The 26,166-nt window shown below is 38.0% G+C and overlaps 1 protein-coding gene across 1 annotated transcript in view; it reads right to left on the bottom strand.

The window, feature by feature from the left end:
- LOC136858267 (A disintegrin and metalloproteinase with thrombospondin motifs 7) overlaps positions 1-26,166 on the bottom strand; it is an 852,495-nt gene that overhangs the window by 110,683 nt on the left and 715,646 nt on the right. The window contains exons 7-10 of the mRNA XM_067137673.2: positions 21,883-22,029; positions 21,601-21,751; positions 15,857-15,946; positions 164-373 (exon numbers count right to left, since the gene is read on the bottom strand). Coding sequence (XP_066993774.2) covers positions 164-373; positions 15,857-15,946; positions 21,601-21,751; positions 21,883-22,029 — 598 coding nt within the window. The remainder of the gene's footprint in view (positions 1-163; positions 374-15,856; positions 15,947-21,600; positions 21,752-21,882; positions 22,030-26,166) is intronic.

The following is a 26,166-nucleotide window of genomic DNA, read 5'->3' as shown; positions in this document are numbered from 1 at the left end:
TGAGACAAAATTTAAGCCCTTTTTCTGAGAAATAGACTCAAAAGAAAAAGAATAACTACAGAATAGTACACTCTAACAGACCAAATGCTCTGCAAGCAATTGAAGTTTTCTCTAATTATTAAAACAATAGAATTTACATAGACTTCAAAATCTAAGTACTTACTTCCACATTACACACTTTGTAGCGACGACGTTCCCCTGTGCAGAATTTACCACCATGTGCTGGAACTGGCTGGTCACAAAATCTCTCAGTAATGGCAACTCCAGCACCACAGGTTCTTGAGCAGTCACTCCATGGAGTCCATTCACTCCAGCCACCATTTACAGGCTCTGGTCTCTCCTCTACAGGAACACATTCTTGGTTTTGACACCACTGTAACATCAGGCAATATTTCATTTCATTTGAAATAATATCAATGTAGAAAATAACGCCATTCAACTAAACTATTAGGAAATGCTTTCAGGAATAGCTTCTCTTAAAGCAGTCATCTCTAAACAAGAATATATTGGAAAAGTTTAGGCTTTTGGAATTCCAGTCCATTTCCTACTGATTTAAAATAATAATCACCAACCTTTCCTAACATTTCATACTTCTGGACACAAAAGGTGATTGGCTGAAAATTTCAAAATCCTCAAGAATAAGCGTGATCGATGAGAAGATTTCTTGGTTAATTATATATGGTGGTATACCTACACTAAATAAAATGGTGCATTTCTGTGATTTTAGAATAAGTGCAACTCATCAGGGATCATGCAAAATGTCACTCAACACATCACGCATGACCTTTTTTGATAGGGTTTCTAAAAATTACATTTTTTACATTTAAAAAAAGCATGGCACAACAGCCCCGAAGGGCCATGACCTACCAAGCAACTGCTGCTCAGCCCGAAGGCCTGCAGATTATAAGGTGTTGTGTGGTCAGCACAACGAATCCTTATGGCTATTATTCTTGGCTTCCTAGACTGGGGCCGCCATCTCACCATCAGATAGCTCCTCAATTGTAACCACGTAGGCTGAGTGGACCTCAAACCATCCCTCAGATCCAGCTAAAAATCTCTGATCTGGCCAGGAATCAAACCCAGGGCCTCTGAGTAAGAAGCAAGCATGCTACCCCTACACAGTGGGAGCAGCTACATTTTTGACATTTTATAAATTTGATATGGTGGAGCCATCAGATATGGGTAGAACATTTCATCTGAATTCAAATCATGAAGTAAGTCTCTTGAACTCTTACCTTCATATTTTTCCAAGAATAACTGCTTGTAAATGCCTCCCAAATCCTGCTCAGTTTCATTAGATGGGAAGTCCTTTTTCATACTCTGATAACCTACAGATTTGTTCCTCATTTTCAATGATCATTGTTAGACCAACACTTGAAAAGAACTGCATATAGATCAGAATATTCCACTTCTTCAAGAAGACATGCATTCTGGAATAACTCAGAACACTGAATAACAATAACATTATGAGGAGTTGTACAAAGTTGAAAGAATTGGGTTGGCAAGCAACTGACTGGAGATCAAACAATTCAAAAGCAACTTACACTAGCTGAAACCTGTCAAGATGTGACGGTCAATGAGGTAAATATTTATTGAAGGATTTCCTTGTGTACGATATTCCTCATACTTTACTTTTTTACAATTTTCTTTACACTGTACCAACACAGATAGGTCTTATGGCGATGATGGGATAGGAAATTGCTAGAACTGTGAAGGAAGCGATTGTGACCTTAATTAAAGTACAGCCACTGGTGTGAAAGTGGGGAAACCACAGAAAACCATCTTCAGGGCTGCTGACAGTGGGGTTTGAGCCCACTATCTCCTGAATGCAAGCTGATAGGTACGTGACCCAAACCGACAGCCACTTGCTTGGTGCTTTCCTTATACAATTAGCTTTTGACATTATTGCAACATTAAAATATTGCTCTCTTGGCATTACATTATTTAACTGGCCATGGATGAAAACTGGTTGAGGTAAACAGAGACCTTCACATCCCTTGAGGTTTATTGATCATGATTCAAAATGCCAAGCGAATTGGATATTGATGCCACTTCAAAAAAATAGAAGTATTTGATCATGTTGTTAAGTCAATTTGAGGGATTTAAGCTCTCTGTCCAGCTTTATCTCCATTTATTATTTCAAAATCTAAACAATTTTTGTACATGTTTCTCATAATTAGGCCCTAATCTGGTTCCATTTAGGAGCCGTTCAGATTTCTAAAGAGCATAACTATGGCTCCAATTTGTAAAAAGGGAATTTGTGGAGACAAAGGATTAATTCCAAGGAATACAAGAATTATGTAGGAAATTGAAGTGGCTTTAGTATAAATCTGTTGATGCTAGTGTGTGGTTTTGAACTACCAGGTATAATTAATTAATTAATATGGTTCATGGTGTGTGTTACTGCAGTCACATCCTAGTTCGTGAACCATGGGCAATGGCTGAGTGGCCTAGTATGTGGTCCTGTGAGTCGGGATATATTCTGAATCATGGTCCTCCTTGTGCTCAGGTGGCTAGGACTATGCAATCCACCAGTGGTCCCTAACCAGTTAGAGGAGAGATCCTCACTTGGACTATGTTTTGGCAGTTCGATTTCCAACTCTCGCATTGAAATCGCCCATTAGCACTATTCTATCCTTGCTGTTGGATGAGATTTTCAGTATGCGGCAGGTAAATGAAAATTGCTACGAGAGGAATATTTATGTTTCGTAGATCTAGAAAAGGCATATGACAGAGTGCCGAGGGAAAAGATGTTCGCAATACTAGGGGATTATGTGATTAAGGGTAGATTATTAAAATCAATCAGAGGCATTTATGTTGACAATAGAGCTGCAGTGAGAATTGACAGTGGAATGAGTTCTTGGTTCAAGGTACTTACCTTTATTGTTCATAGTTTACATAAATCATCTGCTGAAAGGCATAATGTGGCACGGAGGGATTCAGTTAGGTGAAAATGTAGTAAGCAGTCTAGGATATGCTGACAACTTGGTCTTAATGGCAGATAGTGTTGAAAGCCTGCAGTCTAATATCTTGGAACTTGAAAATAGGTGCAATGAGTATGGTATGAGAATTAGCCTTTCTAAGACTAAATTGATGACAGTAGGTAAGAAATTCAAGAGAATTGAATGTCACATTTGGAATGCAAAGCTGGAACAGGTAGATCATTTCAAGTATTTAAGATGTGTGTTTTCCCAGAATGGTAATATAGTAAGATTGATCAAGGTGCAGTAAAGCTAATGCAGTAAGCTCTCAGTTGCGATCAACAGTATTCTATAAGAAGGAAGTCAACTCCTGGACTAAACTATCTTTACATCAGTCTGTTTTCAGACCAACTTTGCTTTATGGGAGTGAAAGCAGGGTGGACTGAGGATATCTTATTCATAAGCTAGAAGTAACAGACATGAAAGTAGCAAGAATGATTGTTGGTACAAACAGGTGGGAACAATGGCAGATGGGTACTCAGAATGAGGAAACAAAGTCTAAGTTAGGAATGAACTTGATGGATGAAGCTGTACACATAAACTGGTTTCGGTGGTGGGATTGTGGGAGGTGAATGGAGGATGATAGGTTACCTAGAAAAATAATGGAATCTGTTGCAGAGGGTAAGACGGGTAGAAGGAGACCAAGACGACGATGTTTAGACTCAGTTTCCAATGATTTAAAGATAAGAGATATAGAACTAAATGAGGCCACAGAACTAGTTACAAATAGAGGATTGTGGCAGCGATTAGTAAATTAACAGAGACTTGCAGACTGTACGCCAAAGACATAACAGTCTATAATGAAGATGTATGTATGTATTAATTGAGAATGACAACTTTTAAGAACATTATAGCATTTTTCGCACAAGTGAACATTTTGCTATAAATTTCAATCATGATATAATGTGCTAAAATTCTGACTGGTAATTCAATAACATTTGATCTGTCATCATCTACAGAGGGGTAGTCGCCATTACAGATTACTTGAAAAAAATCAGTAGTCCTTTTTTTAAAAGTGATTTTGCTCACATATTTTTATGTAAGCAGTGTATTTTAAAGAAGGGTTAAAGAGGAAAGTATTTAATACAATTATAAATAAATAACTGTTTGGCAATAAGTATGTGGCAAAACAGGCAAAATCTTTATGAAATCTCTGCCAAGAACAACAACTTTTCCCACCAGAATGAATGGAATGTCATTACCTATGAATCCTATGATATATTTAAATTTAGAGGAATTTTGATTGTAACCACTAGGCAGCAAAACAGCGACTAATCCTGTCCATGTTACTGATATACCATGAAGCCCTAAATTGAAGCACTTTTGTATTATATATACTGAATATTTTTCTAGTGCCTCCGAGGCCATCAATGAAAAATGCATTCTTGAAATTTGTGTTTGTTGGAGCAAGCAAATGTCTTGTCTCACTAATTACTTTTATGATTTTCGAAGGTAATTGAAAGTTATTCCTAGTTTGTTACGAGTGTCATGTCGGCCAAATCAAAATTGAAAATTAGCACATTAGTATGACACGGAGGATCGACTCACTTTGTTAACTACTGGAATGGAAGGAGTTCACACACTTAGTGTTAACATTTCTCCGAAATCACTAAATCTAACAAATATAGGGTGAGACAAGATGGAAAAGGAAATATTTAAATTTATCCAAAATAATTTCAAGCTAGCAAATATAGGGAGAACTACACAACAGACAGTAAAATTGTGCTGAATAGCTAAATAGCTTCTCCTCGGCCAAGTGACTCACTACAAAGAAGGCTGGAAGAACCCGAAGTAGAGTTGACCCAGAAGATGTCTGACTGCACATGGATGCTTACCTCCTTCCACCTCTTCTATTGTGCCACATGCCTCTGCACTCTCATGGTTCACGTGCCCTTGAAGTACTGGCAAGTGCTAATCGGAATGCTGCATTTTTCATCAATAATTTTAAAATATACAGCAGAAATTTTTATGCTCTTAAAGACACTCTGCAAATCTGCAGGCCAAGATCTTCCATCAGAATGCTTTACAATATCAATCGGTTCAGCCGTTCTCTCAAACTCGCTGTAATAAAAATCAGCCTAGTGTTTTAAATATATAGATTCACTGTATACGGTACTTAAAGTGATCTGCATGAGAAACTTTTACACCAGCAACCCAATAATTAAAACTGTTAGGATTTTTCCTTTTTGTAAAACTCACAAGCTGACTTTTCACTCTGTTTATTGTCATACCATTGCCTGCTGTACATCACACAAAATTGTTGAGGTCTTTTTGGAGGTATTCACAATCTTATAATTTATTACTCTATATACATTATATCACCATCAGCAAAATGCTTCATTTCTGATTCCAGTTCTTTACTCATATCATTTATGTATTTAAGAAAATATAAAGGTCCCATAATACTGCCTTGAGGAATTCCCTTCCTAATGATTCACCTACTCTAATTGTTTGAGTTCTATTTTCTATAAATATAGCCTCTCCTTTATATCCTCACCACAACCCTCATATCCATCTGAAGAGATCTGTAACTTTTATTTATAATCCCATTTATGTGATTATCCCAATCACAACTGCCTTCTATCAAATCGGTTATTTCGCAAACGTGTTTGAAAGAATGCTTTCCCAAAGCTTACATGCAATACATATGAACCTAGCTGTCCTGTAATGTTATTGGATTTATGTTGATCACCCTTTCCTTTATACACAGAGGCTACTTACTATAGCAAATCTCCATTCATTTGGTATAGCTCCATCATGCAAACAGTAATCAAATGAGTACTTCAGATATGGTACTACATCCCAACCCATTGCTTTTAGTTTATCCCCATATATCTTATCAATTCCAGCTGCTTTTCTAGTTTTCAGCTTTTGTATCAGTGTGAATTTCTATACTTTGTTAGTATTAGTCACCTCCTCCACCAATAATCTTTACATACTGCTGACTGAATGTTTCTGCTTTCTGTAAATCCTCACAAATACACTCCTTATCCTTACAATATAAATTCAGGACTCTAAATTTCATAATTAGAAGGACAGGAAAACTCTTACCTGAAGATGTGGGTATTCCTCTGGTAGCATCAAGAAGGAAAAATACTTTAATTATATGAATGATAAAATCCATACAAGTTTTTTTATTTTCAAAAGATCAAATGAAATTGTATTAATTGAGTTTGGACAGAAAAAGATCTCTTACCAAGAACATTTCAATTATATGAATGATAAAATGGAGTATTGGAAAGGGACAAACAAGTGTCAATTCAGGTCATCTATATAGATAGATAGATACAAGGAACAAAGAAAGGAACACAAAATAGAACATAAAGGCAGGTCAGTATGTGAAGAGGGAGCAACAGAAAGAGGGGACGAGGACAAACATTAAAACACAAGAGGACCAGAAAAATCTTGATATCTTCACACACTGCTGCCAACAAGTAGATGGGCTCTTTCCTCATCAGTTCCTCTCAGCTCATTTCTGCTTCCTAGCTTCATCAGGAGGGTGAGCATTTTAAGCCTCATGATGCAGAGAACATAACTTGGAAAACCATGTTTTAAAGCCCTAAAAGCCATTTTGGAAATATTGGCATCCGATGAAGAAATAACTGGCCGTATCCAAGGCAACATTATTCTGCAGTAATTTCTTTTTTTGCTACTGGCTTTACATCGCATCGACACAGATAGGTCTTGTGGCAACAAAAATACAGACCTGGTGTTCGAAGTAGGCATGTACATGAGTGTAGGCCAGGCCAAGGAGATATTCTGCTTAAAAATTTTTAATTCACAGCTGACGTTAACCTGCTGAGATATTTATTATTTGTGGAACCCCCATCAGCATGGGGGTGAAATGGAGTGGAAAATCCCAAAATGGCCGATATTATGGATGTATGTGTATATGTTCCAGCATAGCTGTCAACCAAAATTGGTATACAATATGACTTATTACCTGGAAGAAAATACTGTGGGGGTAAGACACCAATAGCACCCCTTAGGACAGGGGATGGAAAGGGGATGTATAAAAATAATTGAAAACATCTAATATTAATGTAGAATCCATAGTTCTCGGGGTTGCTAAGATGAACAGTGACACTCCAGATGTCATTTAAGTCCAAGTTCAGCCCCATACCAATGGGGCTGAGAAGAGGTGAAAAAGAAAATATACAAAATGACCAAGATTATGGATGAATGTACACACATGTTTTAGCATAGCTCTCAATCAAACTTGGTGCACATATGACTCACTATTTGGAAAAAATTACTGTGGAAGTAAAAAGACCCTAGCTTCCCTTGGGAAAGGGGTGAGGAGTGAGTGACATGTAGAAACAATCCAAAACAAGCAATATTAGTGTCCTAATCTGTAGTTTTTTGGGTTGCTGAGATGAAATGCAACACTCTAGATGCTGTTGAAGTCAGAGTTCAGCTCCAGTCAGAATGAAGGTTGAAAAGGGGTGAACAAGAATGTCTAAAATGGCTGAGATTATGGATATATATGTTCCAGCATAGCTCTCAACCAAACTTGGTACACATATGGCTTATATGAAAAAACTACTGTGGGGGTAAGATTTCACTAGCAGCCCTAGGAAAAAATGAAATGAAATGGTGTATGGCTTTTAGTGCCGGGAGTGTCCGAAGACAAGTTCGGCTCGCCAGGTGCAGGTCTTTCTACTCGACACCCGTAGGTGACCTGCGCGTCGTGATGAGGATGAAATGATGATGAAGACAGCACATACACCCAGCCCCCGTGCCATTGGAATTAACCAATTAAGGTTAAAATCCCACGACCCGGCCGGGAATCGAACCCGGGGCCCTCTGAACCGAAGGCCAGTACGCTGACCGTTCAGCCAACGAGTCGGACAGCAGCCCTAGGAATGGGGGTGGAAAGGGGGGTGAAGTATAAAAATAATGAGATGAATAGTAACACACTCTGGCTATCATCTAAGTCCAAGTTCAGCCCCCATCAGCATGGGGGGGAAGAGGAGTGGAAAAAGAAAATGTGCAAAATGACCGAGATTATGAATGTATGTCCGTATGTTCCAGCATAGTTATCAAGCAACCTTGGTACACACATAACTTACTACCTGTAAAAAATACTGTGGGGGTAAGGCATCTTTAAACACCTCTAGGGGAGGTAATGACATGTAAAACCAGGGCTTTTTCCACTGGTACGCTCCGGTACACATACCGGTAAACTTTAGATTGTAAAAATTGTGGTGAAGATTTGTATTTATTTGTTTAAAAGTGTGTCTTCACATGTGCTGCAATCATTGCTTAATGTTGAATTATGGCATCAGGAAGCATCGATAGTTATCGACCATATAATAAATAATATGATACCAATCCGGTTCTACAGCACTACACTTTTGACTGTACTGTACATGCTTGCTGCTTAAAATTTGGGAACTTCCTTCATGTGACTGTGATCAGTTTCACTTCACTTCCTGTTCACTTAACTTTGTTGCTTTGAGTGCTGTGGTTGCGTCTGTTGTCAATTCTGTACATTAATTTGCTTGTTTCCTGTGGTATTCGGAAGGATGTGGGTTCGAATCCCAGTCAGGAAGTCATAAAATTTAAGAAATGAGATTTCCACTTCCAGAGGTGCATATGGCCCTGAGGTTCACTCAGCCTACACCAAAAATGAGTACCAGGTTAATTCCTGGGGGCAAAGACGGCCGGGCGTAGAGCTAACCACTCTACCCCACCAAGTGCCGAGGTTATGGATGGTGGAAGCCTTTACCTTCCACTCCTCCAAGGGCCTTCATGGCCTGTATGGAGGTGACTTTGCTTTGCTTTGCTTTTTTTTTCCTGTGGTATTTATCAAAAACCATGAACTGAAAAATTACTCAGTCCTTCTCTTCTGCTCCGGCAGGAAAGAAACTCAAAATATCTGAGACTGAATCAAGTGAATGTAGTGTGCTGAAAACAAGTTTGGGGGAAAATGCTGTGATCAAATTCATAAAAGCTGAACACGTGGTTGTGGCTACCGAACATGCGGTCATAAATAGAAATCTTCCCGAGTGTTGCACTCCACAGCAAAAGGCTGATTTTTGCGAAAGATATGACTGGTTAATCATGAAAAATAGAAAGCTATCAATATGTCAAAAAGTATTCAATTTGGACCTGGACAGAGACAAACAAGGTATGAATTTTCTAAGCCATGGGAAAATGTTCCTTTTGGTGAAAATAAAACATCAAATGACATCACTACAAAAATATATATATATCCATGATAATAAAATTAGTTCCATTCATAAGGTGGCCACAAACATATTAATTGCTACAAAAGAAAAAGATCGAAGGTCTACTTTACTCAAGCTTTTGGATATGACAAAAAGATAACCTCTAAAATCTTCAGAACAACCTATAAAATTGCAAAGAAAAATCAGGCACTCAATGATTTTGAATCTGAAATTCATCTCCAAGATGTGGAAATTGGAAATTTTAGCCTCATCTGGTTAATTCCTCCAGGTCGAGGAATCAATCAATCAATGAATACTGATCTGCATTTAGGGCAGTCGCCCAGGTGGCAGATTCCCTATCTGTTGCTTTCCTAGCCTTTTCCTAAATGATTTCAAAGAAATTGGAAATTTATTGAACGTCTCCCTTGGTAAGTTATTCCAATCCCTAACTCCCCTTCCTATAAATGAATATTTGCCCCAGTTTGTCCTCTTGAATTCCAACTTTATCTTGATATTGTGATCTTTCCTATTTTTATAAACGCCACTCAAACTTATTCGTCTACTAATGTCATTCCACGCCATCTCTCCGCTGACAGCTCGGAACATGCCACTTAGATCAAAAATTAGATGTATGGCTTTTCAGGCGTTTGCTCTATTAACCAGCATTTCGTCTTAGGTCTGACACTAGACTCTTCAGAGTGGCATGTGTCAGACCCTACCCACTGATGCTGGGGTGTATGCAGGTTTTGATCTGATTTTGATATGCTCTATTGGTGGAAAAATATCTAATTCCCTCCATGGGAACTTAGAATTTCCATTACATACCACTTAGTCGAGCAGCTCTTCTTCTTTCTCTCAATTCTTCCCAACCCAAACTTTGCAACATTTTTGTAACGCTACTCTTTTGTCTGGAAGTGACATGGGTAAATATAGTTAATTATACTGAAGCTAAAATGGAGAAAACCCAACGAAGAGAATAATGGAATCTAATTGAAAGACTTGTTTGTTAATTGACCAGAGTACTTCTATCAGCCAAGTATCATCTTTCATAATATACAGTACATATGTAAGGATAATGCTTTCTGATATGGTCTGATTCCTTGTCTGAATGGTCGGTTCAGAGGGTCAGGATTTTAATCGCTTTGGATTAATTCTTCTTGCGTGGGGACTGGGTATTTGTGCCTGTCCCAAAACTCTCCCGTTCATATTCAGACAACACACCACACTATCAAACACCACAGAAACACGTAATAGTGATTATATCCCTCCATAGGGTTGGCATCAGGAAGGGTATCTGGCTGGAAAACTGGGCCAAATCAACATGTGTTATGCAGTTCGCACCTGCGACTCCACAACAGGTATGGGAAAAGTGGAAGGAGAAGAGGAAGAAGAATGCTTCCTGATATGGACAAAGATACAAATCTATTTATTGATATTGTTGAGTTGGAAAATGCGTCTGCCCAAAGTATTTTTCAATGTCTGATTATTAATGTTTAGAATGAATTAGGCTTCTCTCAAGAATTTTTGATAGAAGACCTTATTGTGGGGATGGAACCGCTGTGACGTCACAGAAAAAGAAAGCACCAGCATCAAGGTCCAGTGTGGAAGTACAAGTAATTGTATTGGAAAAGGTATTAATATCATGTCTTCATTTTTACTAACATTCTAGTTACCTATGTTGAAGTCTGAAAATTAATGTAAAAATTAGGTTATGTTGTGTTTTGCCCTAAACATTGGGTTACAAATTATGTGTTTTAAATTCATTTTTAACTAATTTACTGCACCATTTACACCATAGAAACTAAAGCCTGTGACTTCAGTATTCTGGGTTAAATTTCTTCCAGAAAGAAAGCACTGTGTCAAACTAACTGAAAATGACTGATATTAGTGTGAAATCCATACATTTTGGGGTCACTGAGATGAACTGTGATACTCTGGATGCATCAGCATGGGGGTCCAGAAGAGGCAAAAAAGAAAATGTCCACCGAGCGAATTGGCTGTGTGGTTAGGGATACACAGCCGTGAACTTGCATTTGGGAGATAGTGGGTTTGAACCCCACTGTTGACATCCTTGAAGATGGTTTTCCACGGTTTCCCATTTTCACACCAGGCAAGTGCTGGGGCTGTATCCTAAATTAAGACCACGGCCACTATCTTCCCACTCATAGCCATTTCTTATCCCATCATTGCCATAAAACCTATATGTGTCGGTGTAACATAAAGCCAATTGTAAAAATAAAATAAAAAGCAAATGTCCAAAATGAGAGAGGAGAGAAGAGTGTTGATTCTGAAGTTTTTGGAGTCCCTGAGCTGATTGGTGTCAGTCCCACTGACAGTTGGAATCGTGTACATCATATCTATAGCTCAATGCGTAAATATATACAGTTATAACTTACTTTTATTATTTGTTTGAAAGGATCTACTACTTCCCATACAATCTGGAGCACCACAGGGAAATAGTTTAATGTGAAAATAAATCATCTCAAATTAAAAACTAAAATTATAGGCCTATCCATAACAATATTTCTAAATCTACAAAGGGGTTTTTAAACTATCAGTCTATGTCACAACAAAGACATTTACAAAAATTTGTTTCAAACAGGTAATACAAATCCTAAAATTAAACATTTAAAAAAGTACCTCAGTAGAGCCGGGCACTGCAGCTAGTCTGTTATATAGATGATTTGAATGATACAATTGTTAAGCATGTTACTTAATGCACAAGATTACTTTGAAATCAGCAAGAAGTTTAATAAATGTAATTCAGTGACTGGTATTATAATATCCCAACTTCTCTTATGAAATAACTGGTCATCAGTCTTGTATACTTACAGAGTATGAGAATTCTGTCTTGTAGGCTATGATTATGGTATCTGTACAGTGTGTTTTCATAATAATCTGGGAGTAAGATTGGAAAGAACGTGGTTGTGGTTCACACAAAGCACATTTCTTCTGATGTTAAATGGGGCAACACTCCCAGAATTCAATACAGGCAGATCTCATTACCAACTATAAAACAATAAAATCTCTTTTGCTCTATGCCAATGATCTGGTATAAGATAGTATTCCAATTAATATACACGCACTGGAGTGTTTAGGCAACAGTTGATAATTGTGTGAGGAAGTAAAGTATGGGACTAGAACATCATAATGCATGGTGCGCTTTACTAGTCTTGGCTGAAGGGGAATGTACACCTTTTCCTAAAGTATTAATTGATGAAAATATTTGTTGTTGATTCATTTCCACTCCTGAAGTTGAAGTGAAGGAAATCACAGAAAACCATGTCTACAATGATTGACAGTGAGTTATTAATACACTTCTTGTCTCAGTAGTCCTAACAAGGATGAGTTCATCATGTTAGGATTTACATTCTCCATATTAGAACATGTGATCAGTCTCTGGGCAAAATAGTAGGAATCAACAAAGTAGTTTTCTAGACTTAAGGTGGGCAAACATTGACATAGAAGCACTCTTTGGCTGGAATACTCTGCCTCTTTTACTACAGCCTCCCTCCACACTTAACTTCTGCAAATGTGAATATGCTTACAAGTAGCGATGTAAGGAAGGCACTGGCACCATGCTTTGACACCAGTGTCAGAGACGGCACGGTTCCATGATTTAAAAGGAACCAGTGCCAATGTAAAAATAAATCTGTGAAGGGTTTACAAGAATGAAAAGGTTTGTGACGTGAATATTGACCTTATTTATACTGTTGGTAAGGGCAAGAACACACATCAATCAAGTCTGCTTTTCCATGAGTTCAATGAACAGTATGGTGGGTACTGGTGGCTGGCACTGTTGCTGTATGAAGCACTATTATGTGGGCCCACATGACTGCTTCGTTGCTCAACTGTGTACGCTATGGCTGTTATCTCGTGCCAACAGCATGGCACGTACAGGCCAATGCTTCTCAGATCCATGCCGGTGGCAGTGTGCCAGGACAGATCGCTTCTACAGTAACTACTGGTCACCCCGCCCTAGCAAGTGCTGCCGGACCGTGCCACGCTAAGCTTTATTCTCTTTTGTTATATTATCGATTGTCTTGAATTCCATGTCAATGGCAGATAGACAAAAATCTAGCCTTTTGTGGAGCTATTTCACTCTAGATGATAAAAACCAGTACATAGCAGTGTATGATATTTGTAAATCTTGTACATCGTTCAAATCGATGATAACATGTTTAAAACAGCATATGCTTCATCACCACCCGACTGTGATGTTGCCTTGAGGTGAAGAAGTGGCTCGGACACTGGAAAGCAGAAACAAGAGTGATGAACAATGGGAAGTTGAGTGTCAAAATAGTGCTTCAAGTTCTAGTCAGTCTCTCGATCTAGCCACCTCCCCTGTAACATCACCGACTACCAGTAGCGGCTGTTCAAGTGCATCAAGTACAGCCCGGCTGCACTAACATTTCCCAAAATAATTGTCTATCATTTTCTGCATCCCTATAATTTCTCTTTAAAACCTATTCGTTAAAAAAAAAAAACCGAAGTGTACCCTATATGTTGTGATTACTCAACAGGCGTAACGCTCGTTATTTAAGCAAGCCCCGCTGTTCGCTTCCTTTACGAATGTGCCTGGCAGTCTGAGTGCTGCCCTTTCAATGCTCGCAGGAGTGTGGGCTGACTTGTGACGTGTAACTCAACAGTTGCCATGACAACGCGGTAGACCGCCAACAGTACGTATACAGCTGTATTTCACTTGGTGCAGCCCATTGAGGCGCTGGGATTTTGGCTGCATGGCACGAGCTGGACGATATTATCCGAACATACCCGAATATGCAACCCAGGCTACTGCTTATGGTGAACGCATGCCGGCTCATACAGCATTGCTGACAATGTTAGTATCTCAATCACACGCTAAAACACAATCAATTAAAGACAAATTTACTAACATATTTGTGCGAGAGTTGTGGCTACTGTTCCAACAGCTGTAAGAAGAAGCTTGCTATAAATTTGAGGTTGTGGTGTATGGAGAATTCTTTTGTAGTGAAAATAAATGTCCGTTGTTATCATGTGAATCGTGGCCGTACGGCGGATTAATTGTGAGTGAAGTGTAAATAAAGGAATGAAGAAACATTTAAAACCTATTTTCATACGGCTGAAAGAAAACCAAAATTGAACTAAAAAAACATTCTGGTTTAAAAACAGAAAATGAAATTTTCTTAAGTATCGAGTACTTTATTTGCGGATATTGGATTTAGTCTCTGTAGAAATTGATATAAGATTTCAATATATGCAGAAGCTCAAATTTTTTTGCTTAGCTCTAAGTTTGAAGAATTTTCTGAACTCCTCCATCTTGATGCTCTAGAGAACTAAAAAATATCTTATCTCACGATATATGACACACACATGTTCAAAACAAACTTCAATATATGTATTCTCATTCTGCCTACAAAAATACCAGTTTGGAGGAAATTATTCTGTCGCTCAGTAAAAATGAACTCATCCGGCCCCGCGTCCCCCTGTCACCCGGCGGCCCCAGGTTCGATTCCCGGCTGGGTCGGGTTTTTAAATTGTAAATGATTAATATCCCTGGCCTGTGGGCTGGGTGTTTGTGTCGTCCTTAATGTTTTCTCACATTCAACACTCTACACTTCCTCCATTCCAATTACACGCAGGTTCATATCACATGGTGCAAGTAGGGGCAAAAGAACTCTATAGGTCGATGCACCGAACGGAGCATAAAAAAAAAAGAATGAACTCAAGGACATGTTTAAAGAAGTATATAAATGAAAGAAGCTTTTCGTGCCTTAACCAGATATAAACCTACTTAAGGAATTTAACATCTCAGGAGAGGCTGACGGCGCTGGCAACCATATCCCTGGAGAAGTGACTGCTCAACGACTTGATGGATACAATGCCCTTTTACGATGATATAATTGCCAAGTTCGCTGTTTCAAAGGATCGAAGAATATATTTAATATATGAGCAATAGACGTTACTGAATGTAATATTTGCTTTTTTAGTTAATTTTATAGTTATATTGTGTTAATTAAAGTAAGTGCTTGAAAATGATACAGTGGATGATTTGTAAGCCATTATCTTCCCAAAGCATCACGCCGATATCTGATTTCCTCCTAGCTAGATTATCCAACACACTTATTCAAAATGTACACTTTTACTGCGAATGTGCATGTTTTGGACTGCACCAAACTTACACCCCACGAGCCGCCACTGCCGGCAACTCCATTTCCAGAGGTACCTATTTCAAAGGCTAACAACCATGTGATGGTAACTGCATTCATCACAAGAAAACTGTTTCTCAAAAGAAGAAAATAGACCATGCGTTACCAAAAATGTTGGAATTCAAGAGGACAAATTGGGGTAAATATTTGTTTATAGGAAGGGGAATTAGGGATTGGAATAACTTACCAAGGGATGTGTTCAATGAATTTCCAATTTCTTTGAAAAAAACAGATAGGGAATCTGCCACCTGGGCAGCTGCCTTAAATGCAGATTAGTACTGATTCAATGATTGATAATTTCATTACCTTTCAACATCACTACTAGAGTTGTAAGTATTCACCTAAACCATGATTTACAATGATAGAACTCTTCACTTGAAGTGTCATACAGCATTATCTGCTCTTGAAAGTTTTGTAATAGAAAATAGAACATAACCTATGAAATATAATTCATCATTGAGTTATATTACATATGAAACATTTTATAATCCTACTCACAAAAATGTCTGCTCACCATGTTGTTACCACATGATGTTCCAGGTGCTGCAGGCCTCATAATTGTGGTGCACATGCCTTCCACTACACACCACAAGGACTTGCAGATCTACGGACAGACATACATAAGAATGGACTGTAATTTTATACATTATATATGCACAATAATGGGCAGGACATAACAAAGAGAGATATGCTTTGGAGGGAACACCTTGTGTTTCATTTGACAAAGGAGTGACTAACTGTAATATCTGAGTACTGTGTATGTAGGATGCTTCTGAAACCCCTCATCATAAAAACAAAACAAAAAAAACAACCACATTTTAATGGCATGGACATAACAAGGTATATGATTAGAAGACAAGGAGAGAGGCTAATTGCCTCAAAGCCTTTTCCATTTGGAAGGATGATCACTATCACCTAATTTTCATGTACAATAAATATTTGATGATATTTTCAATTTAGATTAAAAAGTACCATATACAGGATCTACCAAACAAATGTATGCACAATTTAACAAAAGAAAACTCTGTTGTCGGTATTAAATTTAAATATATTGCATCACAAAATGATTACAAATATCCTGCATCTGTACAGTTAAGGGAGGTGTTCAGAGTGATTGCTGTTAACCTGCGATCAATCACGTGTATTTTTGTCATGCCATCGCTCCTGTGTTAGATTTGATCTAACATACTCTGACAGGAATTATCTTTATTTAAGTGAGATGAACAAATGTGTGGAGTGATTTTAGGTGTACAGGTTGTCTGAGAAGTTGCCGTACCCTTAGTTTCATATTATTATTTTGTTATATCACAACATGGACTATAATTGGGGAATTAAATAATTGTTTTATTGGTATGTCTGCTTTGAAGCTTTCAAAAGCATTGTTGTCTATTATTTTCAGTTTTGGCTGACATGAGCGAACATACTTGCACTGTTAAGGAACGAATAGTAGCATGTGTGTGGGTGCACCAATGACCACAGACTGGACAAACAATGACACAGATTATGAGTGCATTTAGAGATTGCTTTCAAAAGCCCCCACCTTGTAAAGCAACCCTGCTTGGTTGGGAGAAATGTGCTTTTGCTTAAGGTAGTGTGAAAGACAGGCCATGTAATGGACGTATGAAAAAATGAGAAGAAACTTGTGCTGCTGTCGCTCAATTGAGCAGTCTCCAATTAAATCCATTAGCAAGAGCAGATGAACTTCAAGTATCCTGGTCAACAATTCATGACAACATTTTTTTTTGCTAGGGGCTTTACGTCGCACCGACACAGATAGGTCTTATGGCGACGATGGGATAGGAAAGGCCTAGGAGTTGGAAGGAAGCGGCCGTGGCCTTAATTAAGGTACAGCCCCAGCATTTGCCTGGTGTGAAAATGGGAAACCACGGAAAACCATTTTCAGGGCTGCCGATAGTGGGATTCGAACCTACTATCTCCCGGATGCAAGCTCACAGCCGCGCGCCTCTACGCGCACGGCCAACTCGCCCGGTCATGACAACATTAAAAGGGATTTGAAAATGAAAGGATTTAGACTGATGCTTGTGAACAAATTATCTGACAATGACATGGAGCAGTAAGTAGCAGCATGCCATGCTTCGTTGACACAATTTCCAAAAAAAGCTGTGTCTTGCTCAGAGTGTTATTTTCTGATGAATGCATTATATCACAGTTCACAGAGGAGATATTTGGCTTTCGGTTTATGGAAGATCTCCATTACATGCAAGAGTTGGAAAGGAAGCCACCTCTTGTTATAATATGGGCTGGGATGTCGTCACGATACCTTTTCAGACCATATTATTTTGAAGGGTACGTGAATGGAAATTTTTATGCATGTTGCATACTTGGTTAATACCTCAGCTCTAAGACAAGAGAATCATGGATCATGTGTGATCACAGCACGACAGGGCTCCAACACAATTTGCTATTCAGGTGCGCGAGTTCCTTGATGAACAATTTTGAGGCCACTAGATTAGGTGTGTTTCAGCAATATCTCCAGCCGTATTGAAATAGCTACCACGAAGCCTGGACCTTATCATGCAAGACAACTCATTATGAGGAGTAATTAAGTCCCATCTGGCTCAATATCATTGCAGGACTAATGAAGAATTGTGCAAAAGTGTGGATGAAGCCTTTTGAAGATAACTCCTGAGGTTTTCCGCAAGATGTCATTGAGGACACAGAGATGGATAGAACTCTGTGTAAGGCACAATGGTGCACATACAGATCTGCTAGATACATAGTTTTTATATGTAAGTACTCCATTTCAAACTTGGTTAATACCTCAGCTCAAAGGCAAGGGAATCATGTGTGATGTTTCAAACATACTAAATGTATATAAAATTATCAAACTATACAATTCATTTGTAAGATGTATATATTTAATTTATGGTAGGCCATTCTAAATTATTATGCTTATGCACAGGGTTTTTAGTCATTTCATATTATCATCTCATTTCTTTGTATCACGGCAATAACAAAAAATGAAAGAGTTAAGTCTTGAGTATGGTATTACATCATCACCCATATTAATAGCTTGCACTAAATTTCCAGTAGCCCGAGGTCAGGCAACTGGACACGCTATGCTAATTTTAGCCCTTTACCAGGAAAAGGACATCAAGGAAATTGCAGAATTACACCATCCCCTCCATATTCTGAAGAGAGAGTTAGAAATTATTAACTCCTACCTTTCAAACTTTGCTACAGGACACTTAAGAAATGTGCAAACTTTTAACCTATGTGAATGAACGTTACAAAACAAGATGATGGACATACAGCAATGGGAAGAAGAAGGGATAGAACATCAGATCTTATTGGACCATGCGATATTGTAGATCGAGGGAGATTTTGGAGGCCTTATACATCAACGACAAGAGCTTCTGGAGGTCTGGATAACTTAACGTATTAACTTCGGGAGGTCTTAATATCCTAACGTCTTAATATGAGAACATCTTAACATCTCAGCGTCTGAACAGCTTAGCGCCTGATGGTCATGATGATAGAGGAAGGAGGTCTTTCTTGAGAAGACATGACAGACAACAAGAGGAGGTTCTCCGTTTACTTTACAAGTTCACTTCGCATCTGAGTAGAGCACTACTCAAAGTTACTTTCAGTGAGAACTGGCTATCGGATATAGTGCGTATTGGTATCGCCCAAATATCACTATAAAATTTGTCACAAATGGAACATAATAATTGCTTTTACACATATCAAGTGAAAAATCTTTGGCAAATTAAGAAATATTTGATTTTTGGAGAATATTATGTATACGTACCTTACCACTTTACAAGTACATTTGGTGTTGCGCTCACAGTGACACACACATGTCTTTTGTCTTACACTTTCAACAATTTCATGTGTGGTATCTGTGTTCACTGAAGTTCTTTGCTTTCGTTTCATTGCTTCACTTGTCAATGACATCATTTCATGAATTGTATCACGATATACAATATTTAATAGGCGACAAAATGGTATGGCCAATGTACATAAGAAAAATTCAGTGGACTGGTGATTTATTGGTCCAGGGATCATGCTATTTTTCTGTTGACCTCCATTTTGCTGTTTGAACTGGCCACTCTAGTCATATGGACAAAGATAATGAGAATCTACAGACATAGCACTCCCATTAATCCACAGACATAGCACTTGCATTCCTCGGTGCTAGCCCTGGACCTCAAGAAAGTAACAAAAGACGACATCAGCAGCGGAATACGACATAAACCAGTCCTGTCTACAAGCCTTAAGTATGTTTTCATATTTCTCAAATAACGACGGTATTTCTTAATTTGCCAGAGATTTTTCACTTGATATGTGTAAAAGCAATTGTTATGTTCCATTTGTGACAAATTTATAGTGATATTTGGGTGATACCTATGTGCATCATACCCCTGGCTATCTCAATGACGAGAGATAAAGATAGCAAAAAACCAGTTTTTGACTTGTCTGGACCAGGAGATTATTTTGTTATATCTCTAGTTATGCTACATTTCTGTAATACAGAAGAATACAAGCGTATTCTCTCCAAGAACGCAATCCAAGGTGGCTTTGATATTGAAATTAAGGCTCATTACCACATTATGTAATGATTATTATAGGAAGTGTTAAGGTCAGGAAAGTCATTGTCCAATTTGTGGGCAATGCACAAATTGGAAATAAGACTGGTACTTACTACGAGAAATGATGACAGTATGAGAGGAACATCAAACAACAGCTCCTACATCATTGAACGTGTCCAGATACCAGAATCGACAAATGGTGAGATAATGGCATAAATTATTGCAAGTCTCCACGTAACAGTTCATTTTATTTCACTCAGTTTTTCTTTTGGTTCCATAAGTTCAGTTTTCGTAAATATGCCGTCACGTTTATCATCCTAATAAATCGTTATTTTAGTTAGCATTTTCATAAATTATTATAAATGATCCTTAGTTTCCTAGTTAGTGTGTACTTAATGGTTAGTGTTAGACACTCCACCTCTGGGAGTATCTAGAGTCTCATTACTTATTATTATTATCAACTATCATTTTCAAGCCACAAGTCTGAAGGCTGGTGCCCAAGGCATATTGTTTATGGAAAGAGAAATGAGTATTTATTTATTTATATTAAGGTGACTCGGCACATCACACATAGATCATGTGCAGTTACCGCAGGATGGGCCTCCAGCACACTTTGCTATTCAGGTGCGCGAGTTCCTTGATGAAAAATGTTGAGGCCGCTGGATTAGGCGTGGTTCAGCAACACTTCCAGCCTCACTGAAATGGCCACCATGAAACCTGGACCTTATCATGCAAGACAACTCATTATACTCATTATGGGGAGTAATCAAGTCCCATGCTCAATGTCGATACAGGACTAATGAAGAATTGCAAAAAAATGTGGTGGAAGCCTTTTGAAACATAACTCCTGCGATGCTCCACAAGATGTCAATGAGGAAATGGAAATGGATACAGCTCTGTGTAGGGCACAATGGTGCACATACAGATCTGCTGGATACGTAGTTTTTATATGTAAGTATTCCATTACGCCATACATTGTTTTGACCTAGGGGTACCGGAACTTCTCAGACACACTGTAATATATGGGGCATCTGAATCATAATTTCCTTCATCAACTGAATAATTGCCCTTGATATCATCTTCTAACTGTGTCAATATAAGTTCTTCTGCAACATAACTCTGTGACACATGAAAGGAAACTATTGCTGTATTATTCCTTATTGTTGCCATTGGGGCCATATTCAGAGAGGGACAAACACTTTATATCACAATCATTAAAAAAAAAAAAAAAAAAAAAGAAAATTGAAATTGATTGTAGGCTACAAAGCACAGCACAAACTAACTTCACCCGATGTCTGACTGTGATTGTTGCAATATTATAACCTACTTATTTCACAAATATTTTTGGTATGGTAACTTGCACTGTGACAAGGACTACTATGAGGATACTCTTAACATTTTATTTTGTGATTTATTTGGGAATAAATATATTTAATTTTTTTTACATAAATCCCTCTAAGACAATGATGTCCAAGGAATTGTCCACTATAGGTTACCACTTAAACATATGGCAATTCTTAAAATGTGATAATGCTAGTGCCAAATAAAAAAAATTCAGGTTTAATAGATGGTATACTCCATGAAATCATTCAGAGTGCACCTTGATTTCAGATTATAAAATTAGTTATTCTTAGGTATATACCAAATTAAGATTTTGCTGTTTGGATATCCTGTTAATGGAATTAAAACTGCCAAGTATTCTTACATCTTCTAGTGGTGAGCACACCGATGTATTGTGAATGCCAAACTGCATGCGGCATTGTTGCTGAGCATTATACGTGGCTCCTGGTGGCTGATCAGGATAACTGTAGTTAACTGCTCCAGGATCATCATTCAGGCAGCCTCCAAGGCCCTGGCTGGTGAGTAAACAGTGTCACTAATTATTAGGTGAGCTGAAAATGTTTCTTTAATTAAGTTGCTGTCCAATGTCTCAGGCATTCTATTTGAAAAAGTAAAATAAAGATATTCAGGCAGAAAATTCACTCACTCCAAGAAATTTGTGATGTCCCGCTTGCTGCATGTTGACCATGCCACATCCACTGTATCAGCTTCAAAGCTGGGAGTCATCACATGAAGAGTTTTACCATGCCTTCGACTACAGCCAATCTTCTCTGTGTCATGATACATACCAAAACTGAAAGTAAACAGCACAATAAAAAATTATTCATACATTGTGTTTGTAACTTGGGTTCTGTACGTACATTTAATGTTAATGAACTTAATTCTTAAAACAATAGTTTATTACAAAGCTCCACATATTCAATAAATCAAAATAATCACATAATAAAAATTTCATCTTACAAATCTAGTACATGTTTTGGCATTTCTGTGGCCATCTTCAAATAAATTCAAAAATATTTAATCACTTTGAAAACATTATAGATAAAAAGTAGACATTAAAAAATATAACACAAGTACAAATTAAAATAAATATGTTACATTTTATATAGCATTGTATAAAATCTTTGTTAGCTTAAAATGTTTGAAAAATGTCTTTGGTAAAAACTTGTTACTATGAAGATGCCACTGTTTAATACGATATTTGTTGTGCTAAAATGACAGTCGAAAGGTGCTGGAAGAAGTTTCACTTTGGTTGAAATAGTCAGTCTGTCATACTGTATTTTAAATTGGGTGTCATTATGGAACCTATGAAATTTGTATAATAATAGTTCAAAATTTGTAAAAATCTTTGTAAAGAAGTTGCCAAATGTCCTGTCTTACAGTCCCTGGTGTTGATGTTGTCAGGAGAAGTGGCCGTCTGAGTGGCAGATTTTGTAAACATCCTAGCTTTGTACTAGATTGATAGAGGAGACAGTTCATCATGGGACAAAACTAAAAGAGTTCCAGTTTCCACATGATCACAAGGATAATTTATTTCTGTGATGTGTTTTGATTTGCAACATGAAAAATGGTGAACACAGGCCAAAGGATTGGCTGGTTTGGAGCCTCTAGACAAAGACTTTATTTTGTTTCCCCTGCCATATCTTCTGCAAGTTGCCCATATCTGTAAGGTCAGTAGCAATTCCTCCTGTGGATATTTTGGGTGAAACATATTGGAAAAGATTGTATGATAAAATAAGGTAAGTTATCTCCACATGAAAATAGTGTTAACCATAGAGCATGTTATTGGGGTAGTGAGGCCAGGAGAAATGTTTATCTAAGTATTCTACAGGTGATACTTTGTTTTCTGAAAGTTTGAAGAATGGAAGTTGACTAGTAGAGGAAGATTTTATTCCTTATTTTGGATGCAATTATGTTTTTAGTTAGAAAAGGCTAGCCATTGAGAGGGGTATCTGCCTTATTGGTGTTTTCAGAAATGGTAACTTTCTTGGGATCTTAGAATTAATTAGTCATTATGATCCATTCCTCGATGGATATGTAAACAAAGTAAAGGCATCACAGTCAGAAAACACAATAACAGACTAGCTTTGTGCTCAAATCCAGAATTGTTTCAATCAACCAATTAAATCATCATTCTACATTCAGGGCTCTCACCCAGATGGAAGGTTACCCATCAACTGTTTACCTGGTCATTAGATATGAACATTCCTATACCTCTAAAAGCTCCACTCAAGCTTACTAATCTACTAATATCATTTTATGCCATTTCCCCACTGAAAGCTCAGACCATCCTGCTTAGTCAAGCAGCTCGTCTCCTTACTCCCAAGTCTTCCCAGCCCAAAACTTGCAACATTTTCATAACACTACTCTTTTGTCAAGACTCACTCAAGAGACCATCAATCAATGTTAAGAAAACTTAAAACTGATTTATACACCATCCAAAAGAGCACGCTGAAATATGTAAAACCCTCAAATATTACATCCTATCGTGCATGTATCTACGAGTTACAGAGCAGCAATGATTTGTGGGTGGGGGTCATCAATGTCCAATTAGAGTGAAGTTATTTTGAACTGTTGGTGCAATGTAAGGAGAAGCAGGAGAGGGAGGGAGACATCACTGTGCATGCAATGAACCATGTGCACATTGTACGCCTGTTATCTACATATTCATTTATTTTAAGTCATAAGACAGTAATCATAAAACTTGGAATTAATTTCTACATATTTTAAAGATACAATTAAATACTAACATGCGGTTATGTTGTGATCGCATGAGGGATAAAAATATTCAATGTAAACATTTAAACACTGTATGTATGAGTATGTACTGATTAAACAATTACATTCTCACCAATAACGTGGCAGTCATGTTTAATCCCCTTCATCATATTCAATCTCCTGTGAATGAAAATGGAAATTAAGAAAAAAAAATTTGAAACACAATAGCTCCTTGCATCAGCTACATTTGAGTAAAGAAAGCTGATCACAATTATTATTGACCTCCATAAGAATTTGCAAGTATGAGTTCCTTTCCTAATACAATAGCCTGTGCTATTTTCAAAAGTTTCATTTGTGCTAATTAGGCCCGCTAATTTCCAGCCATATCTCTGTGACAAACGGAAGCACGGGGAACATTCTTGATTGTAGATCAATGACATGCATTTGATAATATTGTTACCCTGTTGCAAGTTCACACTGATATTATTTAACACAATAAAATCACAGAAATATGGGTCCATTGTTTTGAACATTAGGAAAAAATGCCTGTCTAATGGTTGCAATTCAGAAGTTGTTTTTGCTGGAATGATTTGCATTTAAAATTTTTCAGGTTCATAGTTATTTAATGAAAGTACTTCATGTATATTATCTTTGTGAGGCGTCAAGGAATCCAACAGTAAAAAGTTTGAGGGACCAGTGTGAGGTTAAAGTGTCAACTCCAGAAATATACAGGAAAGTTCTTTTGTAATTTTTCCAGATTTTGACCACTGCACAATTAAATTAGGGGCTTTAAACATACCCTGCTGGACAGCTTGACTTGGCGGCTTTGATTCCTGCAGTATGATAAACAGACAGGGAAGGAGACGTCCCATGCATGTTACAATTGGCATAATTGTGAATGAATGTGTCTGTGTGCTTTGTGATTTTGTAACACCATGCATTATCTTCTTACCATGGCGATCAAGTGTTCTCCCAAATTGCGATTCTTTATTGATGCCAGATTGATCTGCATTATACACATTCTCAGCACCATAATGTTCCATAAGCATTCTCTCCAGGAATGCAGTACTGTATATTGTTAGTAGTTTCATCTTCTTCTTCTTTTTATTCTTCTTCTTTCCATGTGACAAACTGCATAATTTTTTGTGATCCTATGTGAAAATATGCTTGAAATTCCATACCCATGTTGCACTTGTTGACAAAGGTAAATCAAGTGATTTGGTTTCTTCACGGGCCCATTTTTGTAAGTTCATATCATGAACTACCAGTCCGACTCGTTGGCTGAACGGTCAGCGTACTGGCCTTCGGTTCAGAGGGTCCCGGGTTCGATTCCCGGCCGGGTCGGGGATTTTAACCTTAATTGGTTAATTTCAATGGCACGGGGGCTGGGTGTATGTGTTGTCTTCATCATCATTTCATCCTCATCACGACGCGCAGGTCACCTACGGGTGTCAAATAGAAACACCTGCACCTGGCGAGCCGAACCCTTCCTGGGATAGCCCGGCACTAAAAGCCATACGACATTTCATTTTTTCATGAACTACCACATTGTTTGCAGTTAGATTTTTTCTTTCCAGTTTTATTACTGAGCAGTGTGCCATTATGATATGAATATAGTTACACAGTATTATGTCAAATGGAATTGATATATGCAATATGGGTCATGTTATCGTAAACTTATAGTCAGGAAAATGGTGGATTCAAATCCAGTCATTAACAGGCAACAACAGTGGTTTTCTATTTCATACCATACAGATGCCTTATATGGCCATGGCCACTACCTTCCCAGACCTTGCCCTTTCTTGTCTCAGTATTGCCAAGGACCCACCTGGATTATTAGAAAAATAAGTAAATGAATCAAGTACGATAACTTGAAACTCCACAGCCTGTTTCCAGTCACTTGACTGGGTCAGGAAGGGAATGAATGAAGCCCAAATCTAGCGGTGAGGATAGAATTGTGCCGGCTGCCGAAGCCTGTCACACTCCTCTGGGGCAATGATTTATGACTGACAGATGAAATGAAATGATTTTGGAGAGTGTTGCTGGAATGGAAGATGACAGGGAAAACCGGAGTGCCCGGAGAAAAACCTGTCCCGCCTCCGCTTTGTCCAGCACAAATCTCACATGGAGTGACCGGGATTTGAACCACGGAACCCAGCGGTGAGAGAACAACATGCTGCCGCCAGAGCCACGGAGGCCTTATCTTAAATAT

This window comes from Anabrus simplex, chromosome 1 (genome assembly GCF_040414725.1).
Source record: "Anabrus simplex isolate iqAnaSimp1 chromosome 1, ASM4041472v1, whole genome shotgun sequence".
Lineage (NCBI taxonomy): Eukaryota > Metazoa > Arthropoda > Insecta > Orthoptera > Tettigoniidae > Anabrus > Anabrus simplex.
This window is presented reverse-complemented; position numbering and strand designations above follow the sequence as displayed.